This window comes from Aquarana catesbeiana, linkage group LG11 (assembly GCF_042186555.1).
Source record: "Aquarana catesbeiana isolate 2022-GZ linkage group LG11, ASM4218655v1, whole genome shotgun sequence".
NCBI classification, from domain to species: Eukaryota; Metazoa; Chordata; class Amphibia; order Anura; family Ranidae; genus Aquarana; species Aquarana catesbeiana.
In genome coordinates this window covers 82,019,302-82,040,469 of record NC_133334.1, presented here as the reverse complement: position 1 = coordinate 82,040,469, position 21,168 = coordinate 82,019,302, and the positions used below count along the sequence as shown (strand labels likewise).

The 21,168-nt window shown below is 42.5% G+C and overlaps 1 protein-coding gene across 3 annotated transcripts in view; it reads left to right on the top strand.

Annotated features, from left to right (window-relative positions):
* The window catches only part of LOC141112130 (bestrophin-4-like), a 55,399-nt gene extending 46,851 nt beyond the window's left edge, over positions 1-8,548 (top strand). For all 3 annotated transcript variants that reach the window (XM_073604609.1, XM_073604606.1, XM_073604607.1), the window contains 2 exons: positions 1,146-1,297; positions 7,390-8,548. In XM_073604609.1, coding sequence (XP_073460710.1) covers positions 1,146-1,297; positions 7,390-8,278 — 1,041 coding nt within the window. In that variant the 3' untranslated portion in view covers positions 8,279-8,548. The remainder of the gene's footprint in view (positions 1-1,145; positions 1,298-7,389) is intronic.
* The last annotated feature ends 12,620 nt before the right edge of the window (positions 8,549-21,168 follow it).

The following is a 21,168-nucleotide window of genomic DNA, read 5'->3' as shown; positions in this document are numbered from 1 at the left end:
ATACGACGCGCCTCACACTTTTAACAACAGCTCGAGATGCCTAACGCTCAGCTATACTATTTACAACAATATCTCCATTTTCTCTACTCAGTACAACGGAATACCAATGATATCACCACACGGACAGCTTTTGAAAGTAGTAGCTTTTGTGGTGAAGCATCTCGGAGTTGTACGAGCTGTTAGTCACCACCCCTAGTAAACTCCTGCACATAGCTTGGGAACTAGACATAGGATCAGATATAGATGAGGACTGGAGGGCCTGGTCTACTAGAATCCACAAAGGTATCATGAATGTTGGAGGCGGGTTAAAAGGTATTTTCTCGTTAGTACTTAGTACCTGATCTTTTGTTGAAACGTACCCTGGTTCTTCCTCACTCTGTTTACGTGGGTGTGGGCAGGTGGGAACGATGTTCCACATGTGGTGGATGTGCCTTAAGGTTAGACGCTACTGGAAAAGAGTTCAGGCCCTGATCTACTCGATGACCATAATGAATGTCATTAAAAACCCTAAGATTGCACTCTTCAATGAACCTCTGGAAGGAGTCCCCAGATCCAATCATACCTTGATATACTGTATTTTTGTTAAAAATTGCCATTGTGGCTATATGGAAGCATCCAGTATTGGATTTGGCAACAATGAAACGCAAACTATCGTGGATAATGATGAATGAAAAGATGGTTAGAATTTTACGTGACACTTCTATAAGGTTTGAGAGGGTCTGGAATCCATGGATAAGCTATTTACAATCCCCTTTTTAGTAACGTTTGCTCTGGTGGTTGGGTTTGACATTCGGGTGGACTATTCTCTCTTTTTTTCTTCTTTCTCCTCTTTTCCTTTTTCTTTCTGCTTATCTTGTGATGGTATTATGACCTCTCGTTTTTCACAATGGGTAATATTGTATTATGAGGGTCATGTTTTGTTATATCTCGGCACAGCTTAAAGCAGGCACCTGGCTGTGGTCTACCTAATTCTTATCATCTATCTAGAACACCCACTTCTTAGCTTTTTATTTGCCTATCTTTGGTTGTCTTATAATGATATATTCCGACTTGTGGGATTTTTCTTGAATTTACGGTCAGTAACATTTGCCCTGAATGTCCACATCAATTTAATTGATGACAATTGCTGTGTCCCTCTCCCCCAGGTCTCTCTGATAGCAGTGGATGAAATGCACCAGAATCTGCCCCCACTGGAAAAAGATATATACTGGAATGATACTGACCCACAGCCTCCATACACTGCTTCCACAGTAGACACCCGCAGACCATCATTCCTTGGCTCTGCTTTTGATATCAGGTAAAGAAGAAAAAGACTAGAGGGAGCCAAGAGACTAGGGACATATAGAGTTGGGGCTGCCATGTCTATGACAGAAGGAGACAAAATCTTTAGTTTATGTATGTGTATGTATGTAAGACTGTGCAAAACTAAGTAAAATGTAGTTAGTAAAAGCAACCTTTCTTGAGAGAAACATGGAGACTGCCATTGCTTATTTGCATGGCTGTCATATTGTTCCTCTGGATTCAATGCTGTAAGTCACTAACACAAAATGTTGCATGGCTGTCATACTGACCCTCTGAATTCAACACTGTAAGTCCTTGTTTTGTTATGTTAAGAACTTCTGACTTTACTCTTACTAGTGACTTGGGAAGTACTAAAGACAGAGGGTCAGCAAATACCAGCCAGGGTTTTTAGGACAGTAGTCAACAATAGGGATGCGCTATCTGTTCGAGTCGAACATGAGTTCGACTCAAACATTGGCTGTTCGCCCGTTCGCCGAATAGCGAACAATTTGGGGTGTTTGCTGCAAATTTGAAAAGCTGCGGAACACCCTTTAAAAGTCTATGGGAGAAACCTAAAGTGCTAATTTTAAAGGTTAATATGCAAGTTATTGTCATAAAAAGTGTTTGGGGACCCGGGTCCTGGCCCAGGGGATATGAATCAATGCAAAAAAAGTTTTAAAAACGGCCGTTTTTTCGGGAGCAGTGATTTTAATAATGCTTAAAGTGAAACAATAAAAGTGAAATATTCCTTTAAATTTCGTACCTGGGGGGTGTCTATAGTATGCCTGTAAAGTAGCGCATGTTTCCCGTGTTTATAACAGTCCGAGAGCAAAATGACATTTCTAAAGGAAAAAAAAGTCATTTAAAAGTACTAGCACTAGTGCCGGCTATTAATGAATTGTTGGTCCCGACAATACACATAAAAGTCATTGAAAAATTTTTAAAAATGCCTGGGGGTCCCCCAAAATTCCATTACCAGGCCCTTCAGGTCTGGTATGGCTATTAAGGGGAACTCCGCACCACAATTAAATTTAAAAAAATGGCGTGGGGTTCCCCCAAAAATCCACACCAGACCCTTATCCGAGCATACAACCTGGCAGGCCGCAGAAAAAGAGGGGGAGACGAGAGAGCGCCCCCCCCCTCCTGAACCATACCAGGCCACATGCTTTCAACATGGGGAGGATGTCTCCATGTTGATGAGGACAAGGGCCTCATCCCCACAACCCTTGCCCGGTGGTTGTGGGGGTCTGCGGGCGGGGGGCTTATCGGAATCTGGAAGTCCTCTTTAACAAAGGGGACACCCAGATCCCGGCCCCCCCCATGTGAATTGGTAAGGGTTACATTGTACCCCTACCATTTCACAAAAAGAAAGTGTCAAAATGTTAAAAAACCACAGGAGACGGCTTGGGACAAGTCATTTATTAAAAATAAAAAAATAAAAAATAAAAAAGAGACTCTAGCAATGTAATCCAATAAATTCATGCTCCTACTCCAGCGATGTAATCCAATTCTCGATCTCCAGTGATGGATGATCTCCAGCGAGGAACACGCACAGGATCCTGCCTCCACCGGAGGCATCCAGCCAATGACGCGGCGCCAGCCTGACAGCTCTTATGTAGCTGAGAGCGGGGCCACCCGTCATGTGACCTTGCCCCCCTCTGACAAGGGGAAACGCCGGGGTTTCCCAGTGACATGTACGGGTGACCCCGCCCCCTCTGATGTAACGGGAATCCTGCATCAGAGGGGGCGGGGTCACCCATACACGTAACTGGGAAACCCCGGCATATCCCTTTGTCAGAGGGGGACAGGGTCACGTGATGGGTAGCCCCGCTCTCAGCTACATAAGAGCTGTCAAGCTGGCACCGCGTCATTGGCTGGGTGCCTCCGGTGGGGGCAGGATCCTGTGCGTGTTCCTCGTTGGAGTCGCTGGAGATCATCCTTCGCTGGAGATCGAGAATTGGATTACTGGAGTAGGAGCATGGATTTATTGGATTACATCGCTGGAATCTCTTTTTTATTTTTTTATTTTTAATAAAGGACTTGTACCAAGCCGTCTTCTGTGGTTTTTAACATTTTGACACTTTCTTTTTGTGAAATGGTAGGGGTACAATGTACCCCTTATCAATTAACATGGGGGGGCGAGATCTGGGTGTCCCCATTGTTATAAGCCTCCCGCCCGCAGACCCCCACAACCACTGGGCAAGGGTTGTGGAAATGAGGCCCTTGTCCCCATCAACATCCTCCTCATGTTGAGGGCATGTGGCCTGGTACGGTTCAGGAGGGGGGCGCTCTCTCTCGTCCACCCCTCTTTTCCTGCGGCGTGCCAGGTTGCGTGCTCGGATAAGGGACGGTGTGGATTTTTAGGGGAACCCCACGCCATTTTTTTTTTAGATTTTGGCACGGAGTTCCCCTTAAAATCCATACCAGACCTGTAGGGCCTGGTAATGGATTTTTGGAGGGAACCCAACGCCATTTTAAAAAAAAATTTGGCGCGGAGTTCCCCTTAATATCCATACCAGACCTGAAGGGAATTTTCGGGGGACCGCCACGCATTTTTTTTTTCAATGACTTTTATGTGTATTGTCGGGACCGACAATTCATTAATAGCCGGCACTAGAGCTAGTACTTTTAAATGACTTTTTTTTCCTTTAGAAATGTCATTTTGCTCTTGGACTGTTATAAAAACGGGAAACATGCGCTACTTTACAGGCATACTATAGACACCCCCCAGGTACGAAATTTAAAGGAATATTTCACTTTTATTGTTTCACTTTAAGCATTATTAAAATCACTGCTCCCAAAAAAAGGCCGTTTTTAAAACTTTTTTTTGCATTGATACATGTCCCCTGGGGCAGGACCCAGGTCACCAAAAACTTTTTATGACAGTGACTTGCATATTAACCTTTAAAATTAGCATTTTTGATTTTTCATGTTCGTGTCCCATAGACTTTAATGGTGTTCGCGTGTTCAAACAAATTTTTTGCCTGTTCGCATGTTCTGGATGCAAACCGAACAGGGGGGTGTTCGGCCCATCCCTAGTCAACAATGGCAGCTCTCACATTTCTCCTGTCAAAGGTTTACTCTAAAGTGTAACTGCACCTTTGCAGTTACACGTATATGGTAGATCTCTGCCTGCAGCCCTCCCTTCTCAATTATATACTCACCTGTCCCTGATCCAGTGAGAGATCACTCACTAAATCATATAACTGCTTGTTGGCCAAGTTTTTGCATGCACTGTACATTGCCATTTATTCTTATGAAATTCAGAGTATGAGATAGGCAGGACTGCGCAGTACTTCATAGGCCCCAGTGGAAAAGCCTACTTACAAGCCTGTAGGGAAAAAGTTTTTCATTATGGCTTGCAGCGAATAGACTATCTATGTGCAGTATCACAGGGTCTGCCAGCTTGGAAGAAAACAGGAGTGCTATTCAACTCTGCCCAGGCCACAGCTCTTGTACTGAGTCTAACACTAATCTACGGTATGTACCAGGGAATATAATTAGTATGGGAGAGTAAGGAGTCATTACGCTTAGGTTGTTCAAAAGTGCAGCCGTAGCCAAAAGTTTTGAGACTGACACAAATATACATTTTTACAAAGTCTGCTGCCTCAGGTTTTATGATGGCAATTTGCATATACTCCGGAATGTTATGAAGAGTGATCAGATGAATTGCAATTAATTGCAAAGTCCTTCTTTGCCATGAAAATGAACGTAATCCCATAAAAAAGTCCGGCAAGTGCCAGGACTGTCTCATACAGTTGATTCAGCTGGGTACCACCAGTACAGAGCTTGCTCAGGAATGGCAGCAGGCAGGTGTGAGTGCATCTGCACGCACAGTGAGGCAAAGACTTTTGGAGGATGGCCTGGTGTCAAGAAGGGCAGCAATAAAAGCCACTTCTCTCCAGGAAAAACATCAGGAACGGACTGATATTATGCAAAAGGTACAGAGATTGGACTGCTGAGGACTGGAGTAAAGTCATTTTCTACGATGAATCCCCTTTCCGATTGTTGGGGCATCCGGGAAAAACCTTGTCTGGAGAAGAAAAGGTGAGCGCTAACGTCAGTCCTGTGCCATGTCAACAGTAAAGCATCCTGAGATCATCCATGTGTGGGGTTGTTTCTTAGCAAAGGGAGTGGACTCACTCACAATTTTGCCAAAGAACACAGCCATGAATAAAGAATGGTACAAAAACATCCTCCAAGAGCAACTTCTCCCAACCATCCAAGAACAGTTTGGTGACAAACAATGCCTTTTCCAACATGATGGAGCACCTTGCCATAAGAAAAAGGTCATAACTAAGAGGCTTACAGAGTTACATAGTTAGTAAGGTTGAGTAAAGACACCAGTCCATCCAGTTCAACCTGAGTGTGTGTGGGTGCGTGTGTACAATTATCCCTATTTATTTAAGGTACCCATATAGTGCCGTCAAATTACGCAGCACTCCACATATACATCGCACACTCACATCGGTCCCTACCCTCAAGAAGCCCACAATCCAAGGTCCCCAACTCACATTCATATACTAGGGCCAATTTTGGACAGAAGCCAATTAACCTACCAGCATGTCTTTGGAGTGTGGGAGGAAACCGGAGTACCCGGAGGAAACCTATGCAGGCACAGGGAGAACATGCAAACTCCAGGCAGGTAGTGTCGTGGTTGGGATTCGAACCAGCGACCCTTTTTACTGCTAGGTGAGAGTGCTACCCACTACACCACTGTGCCGCCAAAACATCAAAATGTTAGGTCCATGGCCAGGAAACTCCCCAGACCTTAATCCCATTGATGACTTGTGGTCGATCCTCAAGAGGCGAGTGAACAAAAAAAACAAAACAAATTCTGACAAACTCCAAGCATTGATTATGCAGGAATGGGCTACCATCAATCATGATGTGGCCCAGAAGTTGATTGAAAGCATGCCAGGGCACATTGCAGAGGTATTAGAAAAGAAGGGTCAACATGGCAAATATTGACTCTTTGCATAGACTTAATGTAACTGTCAATAAAAGCCTTTGACACTTATGAAATGCTAGTAATTATACTTCAGTATACCAACATCTGACAAAAAGAATCTAAAAAGACCGAAGCAGCAGACTTTGTGAAAATTAATATTTGTGTAATTCTCAAAACTTTTGGCCACGGCTGTATAACAATCCTTTATTGCTTTGTTTCAACAAATTTTATTTATGTTTCCTTGTTTTTTTAAATTGAAGGATGGTTGAAGTGGTCAAATTTTACTGGACTTTGCCATGTTTATGGCCACTCACCATAATCCAGCTAACATAATACTATACACATGAGACAGGTATTAGCTGGAGTACAACATTCAAAGTGTGGATGTTTTTAAGCATGAACTTTGTTTAAACAGCTAATTATCAGACTTACATAACTTTTGGTGTGAAACTGCTGTGGGAATATCACAAGGTTATGGTACAGTAAGTGCCAGACAAGGCATGGCATTTTAATACAAAGAAATACACATTTGTGCATTTAAAGTATATGTAAACCCTCACCTTGTAAAACAAACAATTCAGTTTAAAATAGAAATGAAAAGCAAAACATTTGTGTATAGATATAAAAAAAAAAATTATAAACACTTTTTTTTTCCTTTTTTTATGTGATCACATTCCCTCTGTTCTCAGCTGCATAAGAGCTGGGGGAGGAGAAACAGCAGTGCACTAATCTTCCCAGGGAATGCCTATGCGGGGGGGGGGGGGGGGTGTCAGGACAAGTCTGATCATTGGAGGAGGGCACACCGAGTTCCCTGCACAGCTAAAGAACTGACCATGGTGTGTTCATCTGCTTAGTGTGGTCAGTTTTTAATAAAAAAGCAGAGGGACTGGCAATAACACCAGGAATTTCACACAAAGGAAGCAATACAAAGAGAGCAGGAGACTTTTCCATTCAAGTACATGGTAGAGCAGGCACGTAATCAGGCAATATGTGTCATGTAATATGCAATGTTGGGTTTACATATTCTTTAAGCAACACAAGCCAGCCCACAGATGCTCTCAGAGACATCAGTACTAAAGGAAAATGCTAGTACTCCCAGAAAGTCCTGTCAATCCAGACCTGGTTACCTATTATTTTCATTTTTATCTTCCTTTCAGTTTGCAAAAAGAGGATTTGGAATTTCCCCCTCTTGAGCAAATTAATGAAAATGAAGAAGCCAATCATTCAACACCATTGCTTGGACCTCTGGGGCGTCTTTTGGGTGTTCATTCTCCAAGTCCACCTCGCACTAATTCACGACTGAGCTTGTTGATGAGACGCAGGAGTGGTATTCCCCAGGCACTACACCATTTTAATCATAGTGATATTGAAAACCCAAGAGGTGGGGAAGCCCTACGTGACCTTAATGTTTTTATGTCCACACCTTTCTATGAGAGGCCTGGATTTTATAGTGCCCCTCAAACACCTCTAAATGGAGGTCCTGCATTCTGTCCTGCTCGCTTTTCTGTGCAAGGGACAACCAATGTTTGCTCAACACAACGTAACAGGAAGATGGGGACATGTAGTGAAAATGAAGAAGAGACATCCAGTCTTTCTCCAGGGTCCAAAGAGTGCTTTGTGTGGCCTCAGGGGGGTACAGAAGACCAGGAAGAAGCTATCGTCAGCAGCAGTGAAAGTGTTCCTGTTATGAGAACTGAGCAACCTGTGCAGAGTCCTATACAGATCCCAAGAAAATTAGTAAGAGCCCCAGGTGTCTCTGCATTACTTCTGGGAAACCAAGCATTAGCTTCACCTGATATTCGGCACACTCCAGTTCACAAGACATCTCGTCCCATTTTTTCATTTTCTCCAGTAAACTCCCCAAGTTTGCAAAGGGCTTCCAGAATCTCTCATCTGCTGACGGATCCAATCTCTGATGGAAGCAGCACAGAGCAGCAAGGAACACAGTGCTCTTCTCCCAAGGACTCAGGCATCAGTCTAGCTGAGGGAGACTTTACACAGCTTATGGAGGTTATAATGGAGGATGGTGAACCCTTGGAAGAATAAGGAAAAAGTGGACAGTAGATCTGTCCATGTAGATAATCAATACAAGGATACACAGAAGTACAATGAACTTACATCTTATAGATGTTTATTAAAGATATGTCTGGAAATCTTTAAAGAGATGCTTGCCATCCATGTTCTATTGAAAAAGACGGTGTGTCCCTGCCAAAATATATTGTTTTATTTTATCAGAAATGTTGATTTAACAGCTACTGTATAACCCAATGCATACTGTTATTGTGTATCTAATATACCATACCCACCACACTCTAACGGTGTTTCCCAAGCTGTGGCATTTGTTCCACTGATGATTATTAAGGGATGATTCGGTATTAGTATCGAGGACCGTCGAGGAGGGCCAAGGAGTGACACTCCCTTTTGTAGTCCTGGAATACCACATCTTGTTCCCAATCATTTGAGATGCAAGCTATCCAAGTGTCCGCAAAAGTTAAACACCCCACACCCACTCAGAAAACTAGGGGCGCACCTTTATGTGGGAGGCTAGCCTAAGGCAGGCCATACACGGTGCAAATTTCCTTCCTGCAACCACGGGTTGCAGGAAAGAAATTTGCACGATTTCCCCATCAACACAGACAGTGCTGACAGGGGAATCTCTCCTGCTGAGCAATTGTCTTTTCCCAGCAGCCGCCAGCAATATTTGCAAGAGAATCCGGCAGGCTGGTTGTACCCAAGTTGATCGATCAACTTGGTATATTCAGCCTGCCCATTAACAGTTCGAATCTCAGCCGGTTCCTGCTGAACCAGCCAAGATTCGAACCGTGTAATGCTGGCCTAAGGGTTTGGCAGACTTTGAATGCCAAGACTTGCAGGTAGACTGACTTAATGTGGTTGTCAAAGTGGAAGCACAAAAGGGTCAATGCTCTTGTATCTTGATAATGCTGTTAAGAGTTCTTCCAAAGAGTCACTGTCCCTCGAAGGAATGCAGATCAAATGCTTTTTACACAAGTACTCTGTAGTCAATTTGGCCAAAGTTCCCTAAGCATATGTCCTTACTATACATAAGAGAAAATGAGGCTTCCAGGAAATCATCACAGTTTAAATTTAACACTACAGCCATCTGCTCGACTACAAATGAGGGTGAACCACTGTGGATCAGGTAAGTATCGCCTTTTATTGTTCCCCTAGACAAAAACAAGCAATTAACCCTTGCAAAAGTGGGCACAGCCCCACTGCAAGGAATAATATTTTATCTGCCTAGTGTTAGGCTTTAAAGCATAGATTTTAAAGTGTAAAGCTGGCCATATATTATACAATTTTCTTGTACAATTTTCCCTTAGGCTGGGTTCACACTATTGCGAATTGGATGTGGGGATTCACAATATCAGAACATTTTGACCGGCTCTCAATGAAGCCGGTTCACATATCTCAGCTGCGAATTTGCATAGGAGCCCAGTGCATCTTTTGGTCCTTTTCAGGTTTGATTTCAGCCGAAAACTTGGGCTGAAATCAGACCTGAAATGGTGAACAGGGACGCACTGGACCCCTACTGTGGGCTGCATGCAAAGATAGTGTGAACCCAGACTAAGGGTCCTTTCACACTGGGGCGGTTTGCAGGCGCTATTGCGCTAATAATAGCGCCTGCAAACCGACCCGAAAGTGCCGCTGCTTTGTCTCCAGTGTGAAAGCCCCGAGGGCTTTCACACTGGAGCGGTGCGCTAGCAGGACGGGAAAAAAAATCCTGCTAGCAGCATCTTTAGAGCGGTGAAGGAGCGGAGTATATACCGCTACCTTCACTGCTCCTGCCCATTGAAATCAATGGGACAGCGCGGCTATACCGCCAGCAAAGCGCCTCTGCAGAGGCGCTTTGTGGTGGTTTTTAACCCTTTCTCGGCTGCTAGTGGCCGAATACCGACGGTAAAGCGCCGCTTACAATAGCAGCGCTTTACCGCCGATGACGCCCCCGCCCCAGTGTGAAAGGACCTTTAGATTTACCAAAACCATATACTATGAGGTCAAACCTAAACATTCAATTTGTATGTAATCAGGCAGGCCTTTGCACTACATAGTTGAAGGTAAATCTAATAGGAACAGAATAAGAAAATTGTATAATGTATGGCCAGCCTAAGAGATTGTTTAAAAATTAATTCCAATTTAAAGATGTTGGCAATGTACCATATATGAAATAATGTTAAAAAAGGCTTGGTTTTGCATATATCAAGGACTACATTTGGTGGAAAAGCAGCAAGAAGTTATTTGAATCTACAAAATACTGACCTTTTCTAAAGCATATATACATTAGGCTAGTAACATCTGAAAATTCAGTGGTTAAAGAAGACTGTACAACTCTCCATAGCTATTGTCTTAACGCGGGATGCTGCTTTGGCTGAAATTCAGATATAGTGATACAGAAACACAAAGATGTCAGTGCTTGATACATATCATGTTTGGATGGTTACACAGTCTATTACACATACAGTATAACCCTTTCACACCTAAGCCTATTTCTGACATTTGTTGCTTGCAAGTTAAAATCCGTATTTTTTGCTAGAAAATTACTTAGAACCCCCAAACATTATATATATATATATATATATATATATATATATATATATATATATATATATACCGTATTTATCGGCGTATAACACGCACTTTTTTCCCCTTAAAATCAGGGGAAAATCGCGGGTGCGTGTTATACGCCGATCCCCTGCAATCCTGACCTGTCAGAATTAAAAAATCGCTGACCGCGATTTGAAAATGGCGCCGCCGGCGCCGAAATACACAGTGCCGGTCCTCGGCTCTTCTCGGCGGCTTTCGGTTTCACTCGAGCGCCGCCCGAACCTAGCCGAGTATACTCGGCTAGTTTCGGATAGCTCGGATAGCTCCGCTCACCGTCCGAGTGGAACCGAAAGTAAACGAGAGCCGCCGAGAAGAGCCGAGGACCGGCTCTGTGTATTTCGGCGCCGGCGGCGCCATTTTCAAATCGCGTTAGGCGATTTTGAAGCTCACAGGCTTCAGCAAGGCTGGACTGGGGCAAGGCTGGACTGGACACTGGGGAAGGCTGCACTGACATGGCTGCACTGACATGGCTGCACTGACATGGCTGCACTAGCAAGGCTGCACTGACATGGCTGCACTGACATGGCTGCACTAGCAAGGCTGCACTGACATGGCTGCACTGACATGGCTGCACTGACATGGCTGCACTAGCAAGGCTGCACTGACATGGCTGCACTGGCAAGGCTGCACCGGCAAGGCTGCACTGACATGGCTGCACTGACATGGCTGCACTGGCAAGGCTGCACTGACAAGGCTGCACTGGGCAAGGCTGGACTGGGGCAAGGCTGCACTGAGAAGGCTGCAATGATGGGCATTTAAATGTAAGTTTTTTTCCCTTCAACTTCCCTCCTAAAAGTTTTTTTTCCTTAAAATTCCCTCCTAAATTGAGGTGCGTGTTATACGCCGGTGCGTGTTATACGCCGATAAATATGGTATATATATATATATATATATATATATATATATATATATATATTAGCAGAGATCCTAGAGAATAAAATCTCTACAATATTTTATGTTACCCGGTATTTGCGCAGCAGTCTTTCAAGCGCAATTTTTTGGGAAAAAAGACACTTTCATGAAATAAAAAAATAAATACAAAAAAACAGTAAAGTTAGCCCAATTTTTTGTATAATGTAAAAGACGATGTTACGCCGAGTAGATAGATACCTAACATGCCATGCTTTCAAACTGTGCACACTCATGGAATGGCGACAAACTACGGTACCTAAAAATCTCAATATGCGACGCTTTAAAAAAAATTAACGGTTACCAGGTTAGAGTTACAGAGGAGGTCTTTTGCTAGAATTTTTTGCTATTGCTTTCACTCTGATGATTGCGGCGATACCTCACATGTGTGATTTGAACACCTTTTACATTTGCAGGCGCGACTTACGTATGCGTTTTTTTTGGTGCGTGAGCACGCGGGGACGGGGACACTTTTAAATTTGTATTTTTTTTTTCTTATTTATTTTATTTTATTTTTTACATTCACCCTTTAAAAGAAAAATTCTAAACACTTTTTATTGCTGTCACAAGGAATGTAAACATCCCTTGTGACAGTAATAGATGGTGACAGGTACTCTTTATGGAGAGATCGGGGGTCTAAAAGACCCCCAAATCCCTCCTTTGCACTTAAAAGTATTCAGATCGCCGAAATCAGCGATTCTGAATACTGTCATTTTTTTTTACTCGGCGCCATTGGCAGCCGAGTAAATCGGAAGTGATTGTGACGTCAAATCAGGCTTTGTTTGGACCTCAGCCTAGGTGGCGGATGCGCCGGCTGGTGGCTCGAGTTTCCCGGTGGGACGAGAGGCCCAGAGATAGTGGCGGTAGGTAGCGGCAGTGTTAATTTTTATCAGCTAATTTCAATATAGTTTTAGTCTTAGGACTAAAATGGCATTTTAGTTTTAGTCTCATTTTAGTCTTCTGCAATTGTTTTACTTTTACTCATATTTAGTCGACTAAATCTCCAGGACATTTTAGTCATCTAAAATCTAATGGGTGTAGTTAAATTGTAATGCATTATTTAAGCATTTCTCTACAATTTCCAAACTCATTATATACTGCTGGAGTGAAAAGTCTAATATGTTATTATTTATGGTATTGAGGTATGAACATGCAATGCAGACCAGTGTTAATTTTTACATCAAATTTCAATTTAGTTTTAGTCTTAGTCTTTTGACAAAAATTGCATTTTAGTTTTAGTCCCATTTTAGTCTTTTGACTAAAATGCCATTTTAGTTTTAGTCATATTTTAGTCAATCGTTTTAGTTTGTCATATTTTAGTCTACTGAAATGGTATTAAGTTAGTCGACTAAAATGTTTTAGACGCTTTTAACCACATCGGTTGTTATCACTAAGAAGCCAACCGCTGGCTCTAAAAAAAATGGTACCGGGTTGATTCCTGCAGCTGTAGGCATCACGCTGGTTGAACCCCTTCAAGCCATGAATGCAAATTTGCGTACTGTCTGTGTGAAGGGGATAATCGATAATATACAAAGTAGCCAAGGGCCTAATGCAATGGACTTCCAGCATATGGCAGTGGCTAGAACTTCTGCCTAGCAGCACTAGAGTCATTAGTTTGACTCTCAACAGTAGCACTATGTGCACAGAATTTCCATGTTCTCCCTGTGCCTGTGTGTTTTCTCCCATACTCCAAAGACCTGCTGGTAAGTTAATCGGCTCTAGTCTATGTAAGAATGTGAGATAGGGATCTTAGATTGTAAGCACTTGAGGGCAGAGACTGATGTGAATGATATATATATATATATATATATGGATATATATATATATCCACACACACATATACACTCACCAACCACTTTATTAGGTACGTCCTGCTAGTAGCAGGTTGGAGCCCCTTTTGCCTTCAGAACTGCCTTAGATCTTCATGGCATAGATTCAACAAGGTGTTGGAAACATTCCTCAGAGATTTTGACCCATATTGACATGATAGCAACATGTAGTTGCTGCAGATTTGTCAGCTGCACATTCATGATGCGACTTTCCCGTTCCACCACATCCCAAAGGTGTTCTATTGGATTGAGATCTGATGACTGTGGAGGCCATTGGAGTACAGTGAACTCATTGTCCTGATCAAGAAACTAGTTTGAGATGATTTGAGCTTTGTGACATGGTGCATTATCCTGCTGGAAGGAGCCATCAGAAGATGTGTACACTGTAGTCATAAAGGGATGGACGTGGTCAGCAACAATACTCAGGTGGGCCGTGGTGTTTAAGTGATGCTCAGTTGGTACTAAGGGGTCCAAAGTGTGCCAAGAAAATATCCCCCACACCATTACACCACCACCAGCCTGAACCGGTAATACAAGGCAGGATGGATCCATGCTGTTTACACCAAATTCTGACCCTCCCACCTTAATGTTGCAGCTGAAATCAAGACTCATCAGACCAGGCAACATCTTTCCAATCTTCTATTGTCCAATTTTGGTGAGCCTGTGCAAATTGTAGCCTCAGTTTCCTGTTCTTAGCTGACAGGAGTGGTACCCAGTGTGGTCTTCTGCTGCTGTAGCCCATCTGCTTCAAGGTTTGATGTGTTGTGTTTTCAGAGAAGGTATTCTGCATACCTTGGTTCTAACGAGTGGTTATTTGACTTACTGTTGCCTTTCTATCATCGTGAACCAGTCTTCCCATTCTCCTCTGACATTAACAAGGAATTTTCATCCACACAACTGCCGCTCACTGGATATTTTCTTTCTCGGACCATTCTTTGTAAACACTAGAGACGGTTGTGTGGGAAAATCCCAGTAGATCAGCTGTTTTTGAAACACTCAGACCAGCCCATCAGCACCAACAACCATGCCATGTATAAAGTCACTTAAATCCTCTTTCTTCCCCATTCTGATGCTCGGCTTGAACGTCAGCAAGTCATCTTCACCTCGTCTAGATGCCTAAATGCATTGAGTTGCTGCCATGTGATTGGCTGATTAGCAATTTTTGTTACCAAGCAATTAAACAGGTGTACCTAATAAAGTGGTCGGTGAGTGTATATGTAAAGTACTGTGCAAATTGACAGCACAATAAAGTACCTGTAATAAATAAGACAATAGGTCTAGATACATAGCAAGTGCGGTGCTCAGAAAACCTAAAATGATAAGATTAAATAGTAATGAATAATAATCCTATGAATGACAAAGATCTTACCATCCAATGTCTCCCATCCAAGTACTAACCAGGCCCAACCCTGCTTAGCTTCCAAGATCAGGCACATTGAGGGTGGTGTGGCCTTACATGTGACCACTCTTATATGGAGGGTCGCATTATTTGGTAAGCCTGGTGTGTGACCAATGACACCTGGGAGACCTCACATGTGTTTGATGGTGACAGCTTGAGGAGCTCATCTTATTTTCTCATCACGGCTTGTGGGACTCTTTTTATTCTGTCCTACTGTATTCTCTATTGTAAATGACTCTGTGTGAATTCCTGGATTTAAGGACTTTGTTGATTTATGTTTTTGTATATTACCACTATATCTCAGTTTATGGAAATCATTTTGATTACAAATATTGCTGGTAACAATAGATGCCAGTGTAAGCCTTCAGGCCACACCACCCTGAATGTACCTGATCTCATTTGATATCATAAAATAAGCAGTTGGGCATTTTCATTACTATTTAATTATAGTTTTGGGGGTACCGCACTTGTTATATACAGTGAGGGGAAAAAAAATATTTGCTCCCCTGCTGATTTTGTATGTTTGCCCACTGACATAGAAATGATCAGTCTATAATTTTAATGGCTATATGGAATAGGCTGCGCTGCTTAATAAGTAAAAGTAATCGTGACCTATTAGTATGACCATACCAAGAACATTCTTAGTGATAAACAACATTAAAAATAAATTAAAATGAATTGCAAACAAAACAGATGTGTGAATGCTGATAGAACAGTGTAGACTTGAAACCACAGACTGCACGAATCAGATAGTGGATAAATAAAGTAAAAAATCAGAGTCAAAGACCAAATGGTGCTATAAGTCCATACAATCAAACAACAGTCCTTCAGGGAAAAACAACTTTTCTGATAAAGAAAGAAAACACCAATCTTCAGCCAGAGTGAGGCATGCACAGAAATGTCTCCCTGGGGAGCGTGATGGTATAGGGAGTTCCTCCACCTCAGACAAAAACGCCCCTTACCAGATTGTTAGATCTCCTGTCACAGAGATCGTGCAAGCAAGTGGCTGTGTCCCCTGGGTCTCTGTTATGAAGTGTCTCAAGGTCCCCGCTTAGGAGTTCCACAGGATAGGGGTATTAACTCAGATCCTGCAAAGTATAGTACCATGGGCAATAATTTAAAAGGCTAAAAAAAAACAATATGGCTCACGACTAAAGTTGAAAAAGCTTGCATTGGAGAGTAGCTACCAATAGTGATCCCTCTCTTTGGTGACCCAAATCCACAGTCTACAGGGCTTGCAAGGAGCCACGCATTTGGACCCAGTAGGGAAGGTGTAGGGCGAGGCACTTGTTGGTTCTGACCCTTCCTGCATGTGTTGGCAGCCATCCAGGGATCACCATGGCTCCTTGCAAGCCCTGTGGACTGTGGATTTGGGTCACCAAAGAGAGGGATCACTACTGGTAGCTACTCTCCAATGCAAGCTTTTTCAACTTTAGTCGTGAGCCACGTTGTTTTTTTTTAGCCTTTTAAATTATTGCCCATGGTACTATACTTTGCAGGATCTGAGTTAATACCCCTATCCTGTGGAACTCCTAAGCGGGGACCTTGAGACACTTCATAACAGAGACCCAGGGGACACAGCCACTTGCTCGCACGATCTCTGTGACAGGAGATCTAACAATCTGGTAAGGGGCGTTTTTTGTCTGAGGTGGAGGAACTCCCTATACCATCACGCTCCCCAGGGAGACATTTCTGTGCATGCCTCACTCTGGCTCAAGATTGGTGTTTTCTTCCTTTATCAGAAAAGTTGTTTTTCCCTGAAGGACTGTTGTTTGATTGTATGGACTTATAGCACCATTTGGTCTTTGACTCTGATTTTTTTATTTTATTTATCCACTATCTGATTCGTGCAGTCTGTGGTTTCAAGTCTACACTGTTCTATCAGCATTCACACATCTGTTTTGTTTGCAATTCATTTTAATTTATTTTTAATGTTGTTTATCACTAAGAATGTTCTTGGTATGGTCATACTAATAGATCACGATTACTTTTACTTATTAAGCAGCGCAGCCTATTCCATATAGCTATTTGAGGTGGGGGTTGTCTCACATTTGTGGTTGCAGCAGCAAAAATATGTTTTTGTTCTTCACTGACATACTGTTAGAAGATTAGTTTGAGGGATAGCGCAGTATAAATTTTTTGATTTGATATAATTTTAATGGTAGGTTTATTTTAACAGCGGGACACCGAACAACAAAAAACAGAAATCCACATTTCAAAAAAGTTATAAATTGATTTGCATTTGAATGAGTGAAATTAGTAGTTGACCCCTTTGCAAAACATGACTTAGTACTTGGTGGCAAAACCCTTGTTGGCAATCAGAGGTCAGACGTTTCTTGTAGATGGCCACCAGGTTTTCACACATCTCAGGAGGGATTTTGTCCCACTCTTTGCAAATCCTCTCCAAGTCCTTAAGGGTTTGAGGCTGATGTTTGGCAACTCAAACCTTCAGCTTCCTCCACATATTTTCTATGGAATTAAGGTTGGGAGACTGACTAGGCCACTCCAGGACCTTAATGTGCTTCTTCTTGAGCCACTCCTTTGTTGTCTTGGCCATGTGTTTTGGGTCATTGTCATGCTAGAACAACCATCTACGGCCCATTTTTAATGCCCTGGCTGAGGGAAGGAGGTTCTCACCCATGATTTGAGTGTATGGCCCATCCCCATCAACCCTTCAAAGTTGTCCTGACCCCTTAGCAGGAAAAAAAAAAAAAAAAAAACCCAAAGCATGTTTCCACCTCCATATCTGATGGTGTTCTTAGGGTCATAGGCAGCATTCCTCCTCCTCGAAGCACAGCGAGTTGAACTGATGCCAAAGAGCTCAATTTTGGTCTTATCTGACCACAACACTTTCATCCAATACTCATCTGAATCATTCATGTTCATTAGCAAACTTCAGACAGGCCTGAACTTGTGCTTTCTTGAGCAGGCAGACTGCAGGATTTCAGTCCTTCATGGCATAGTGTGTTATCAATTGTTTTCCTGGCGACTATGGTCCCAGCTTCCTTGAGATCATTGACCAGATCCTTCCATGTAGTCCTGGGCTAATTCCTCACCATCATTGAAACTCCATGAAGCGAGATTTTGCATGGAGCCCCAGACCGAGAGATTGAGTTATTTTGTTCCATTTGAAAATAATCCCACCAACTGCTGCCACCCTATCACCAAGCTGCTTGGCGATAGACTTGTAGCCCTTTCCAGCCTTGTGTAGGTCTACAATCTTGTCCCTGACATCCTTGGATAGCTTTTTCATCTTGGCCATGGTGGAGATTGGAATCTGTCTGTGGACAGGGATTTTATACAGGTAAAAGCTGAGATTAGGGAGAACTCCCTTTAAGATAATGCTCCTAATCTCAGCTCATTGCCTTATGACACACCTGGGAGCCAGAAACCTTGCTGACTCATGAGTGAAATAAGTATTTGATACCCTATTAAAATCAATTTATAACTTTTTTTGAAATGCGTTTTTTCTGGATATGTTATTCTGTTTCACTGTTAAACTAAAACCTACCATTAAGAACAGATATTTCACTTATATTTTTTTAGGTCTGCCATGTGAAACCTTGTTACCACAGTGTTTGGAAACGGACCTCCATTTTGAAACCTAGCCTGCAGCGATTTATGGAATCTCAAATGTTGCCATGTACATTTATCCAATATCAGTCTTATTCACACCCACCAGAGCAGTATCGCTTAAAGTGGATGTAAAGCCACTTTGTCTTATTCCTAGAATGCCCTGTGTTAGCTTAAAGTTGTGTGCCCCAGCGTATGCTTTATAAAATATGCAGCTTTCTTATTTCAGGACCCCTCGCGTGACCGCCCCCAATCTGAGAACTACAGCAGGAGGGGCTGCAAATCCCCCGCTGATATAAGCTGGGAGGATGAGGAGAGCGGCAGTTGGTCATGTGAGCACCGAAAGGCGCTCTGAAATTATATAAAGCTGCATTCTTTTTTTTATAAAGCACATAGGATTAATCTAATACAGGGGATTCTAGGAATAAGTTATTTTTCCGGGATTTAATCTAAACAGCAGGAGGTGAAAAGCATATCGGCACTGAGATTTGCTGACAGGCAGCGAGAGCGGTCTGCCGAAGGCACGTAAACTAACCACAGTATCACTGACCAGCAGCCACGATAAATGTGGTCAGTTTACAGAGGGGAGGGCAGCACCAGCACATTTTATATTATAGAAAGGGACAAATTAGACACCGATAGAAAGAATTGATGGACTACCACAGTGCCCTGGTAATTCATTGAAAACCACAAGTCAACCACCAAAGGCTGTCAGTATGTTAAGGGCCAGTCCACACCAGGAATGTGGATTCAGTTTGGTGTGATTGAGCCTGTGCATTTTGAATGGGCTGAATATAGTCCAGTAGGACTGCAGCAAAAGTAGTGTATGCACAGCAGCCAGATCATATGGTACTTCTGTACCATGCAACCTGGTGCAGGCAAATGCACTGCATCTGCATACAGGGTTTCATTACACACCTGTTGCAGATTTCAACTACTGCAAGTTTTGAACACTTCTCCCTCCCTCCCCCCCCCCCCCCAAACACCCCAGATGCTGGCTTCCCACATACTGTTGGTGTGTACAGGCCTAGAAGGAGGGGGGGATTATATATTGCAGCCACAGCATCCATGTAGGGATGCACCAATATAATCGGCTGAAAAAAGTGTTCTGCAGATAATGAGATAATGGCATGCTGCGTCCCATTGACACCAATGCAAAAAAAAAAAAAGTTTGGCAAAATATCCTGAATTTTTAATTACAGTCCAGAATTCATTTTGGTGCACCACTACATCTATGCATTGATAAAGCTAAGATATTTATTGGTGTTTAATATCACTTTAAAAGTTTTAATTAACACATGGCAGGCAAAAGTAAACCATTATGCCAGCGAAAGGAAAACCATGCTGGCCTCCACTGCAGACGTAAAAGGTTACCTGCCTGGCCTCCTTGCTGAGACAATGACTTAATACTTACAGCACTGCTGTATGCTCATTTCAGATAAGCAAGAGACTAGAGGCCAAAACAGCTTCCCACTTCCAAAAACCATGACTGTATGCATCTTTATGGAAGCCACCATGTTAGGACATGCCTTGATCACCTGTGTTGTGTAAAAATGGTTAAACTTACTCCTGCATGAACATGAATCCAGTCATAAAAATATTGGGTGGTTTTAGATAACATTCTGGCTGTAATCCAATAGTTTAGCAACCACTTGTCCTGGCACATAAGCTACTCTCCCATTTTACACAAGAATGTTTGTCAGATTGGAGATGCACTTCAAGAAACTGGAAACTGCAGTCTTTGCAAACATCTTGTTTATTAGCTTTGATAAAAAAATGGTCTTAGCATAGCAGCATGCAAAAAACAGACTATTCATCTAAGAACCTATTGACCAAACTCAGATACCAATAAGTTAGCCACCAATTAATCTTTGAATGCGTTACAGAAGTATGGTCCACCCAGCTGTTCTGCCAGTAGAGTTGTAATGTCCCCATTTAAATCAAAACTAGCTTTGCACATCTAAAATCAGACAATGTGCAAGGTTGTACACAATTCTTACTACCACATATGTACTTCCATAAGAAAAATTATCATGGCCCAAAAATGTATCTGCTGAAGTTAATTCAAGTTTGTCAAAGCCATAAAAACCTGTGTTCAAATCATCCACACAAGATTTAACTTCTGTATACACCATCTAGGGGAATCTGTTTAAGTGTTTAATATTGTACACAATTTCATATTTAAGGGCTGACCATTTTCTGAGGGTAATACGCGAGACCTTCACTGACCTAGTTCATTTATATTTAATAAAGCAGGACCGACAAAGAATTTGTGTATAGCCAAGCACAACTGAGTTGTATCCTACTGCACAGAAAGTTAGGTTTTTTACTAGTCCCTAGTATTATACCCTAAATATCTTCTGCATGAAACAGAAAAACCCCAAGAGCAATGAATACAGAATCCAAGTATATAAACTAAGGCTGGCACCATTTTAGGCCTCCTTGTCAGTGGAAGCACATGTTCCCTTGCTTCAAAAATGTCTATCAAATCCAAGACAACTTACCTCCCAACCCTTACATGTACAGACTCATTATGTAGTCTACACTTATGTATGCATCTCTAGATTACAGTTATCCATACAGACATCATGACCACTACAGGA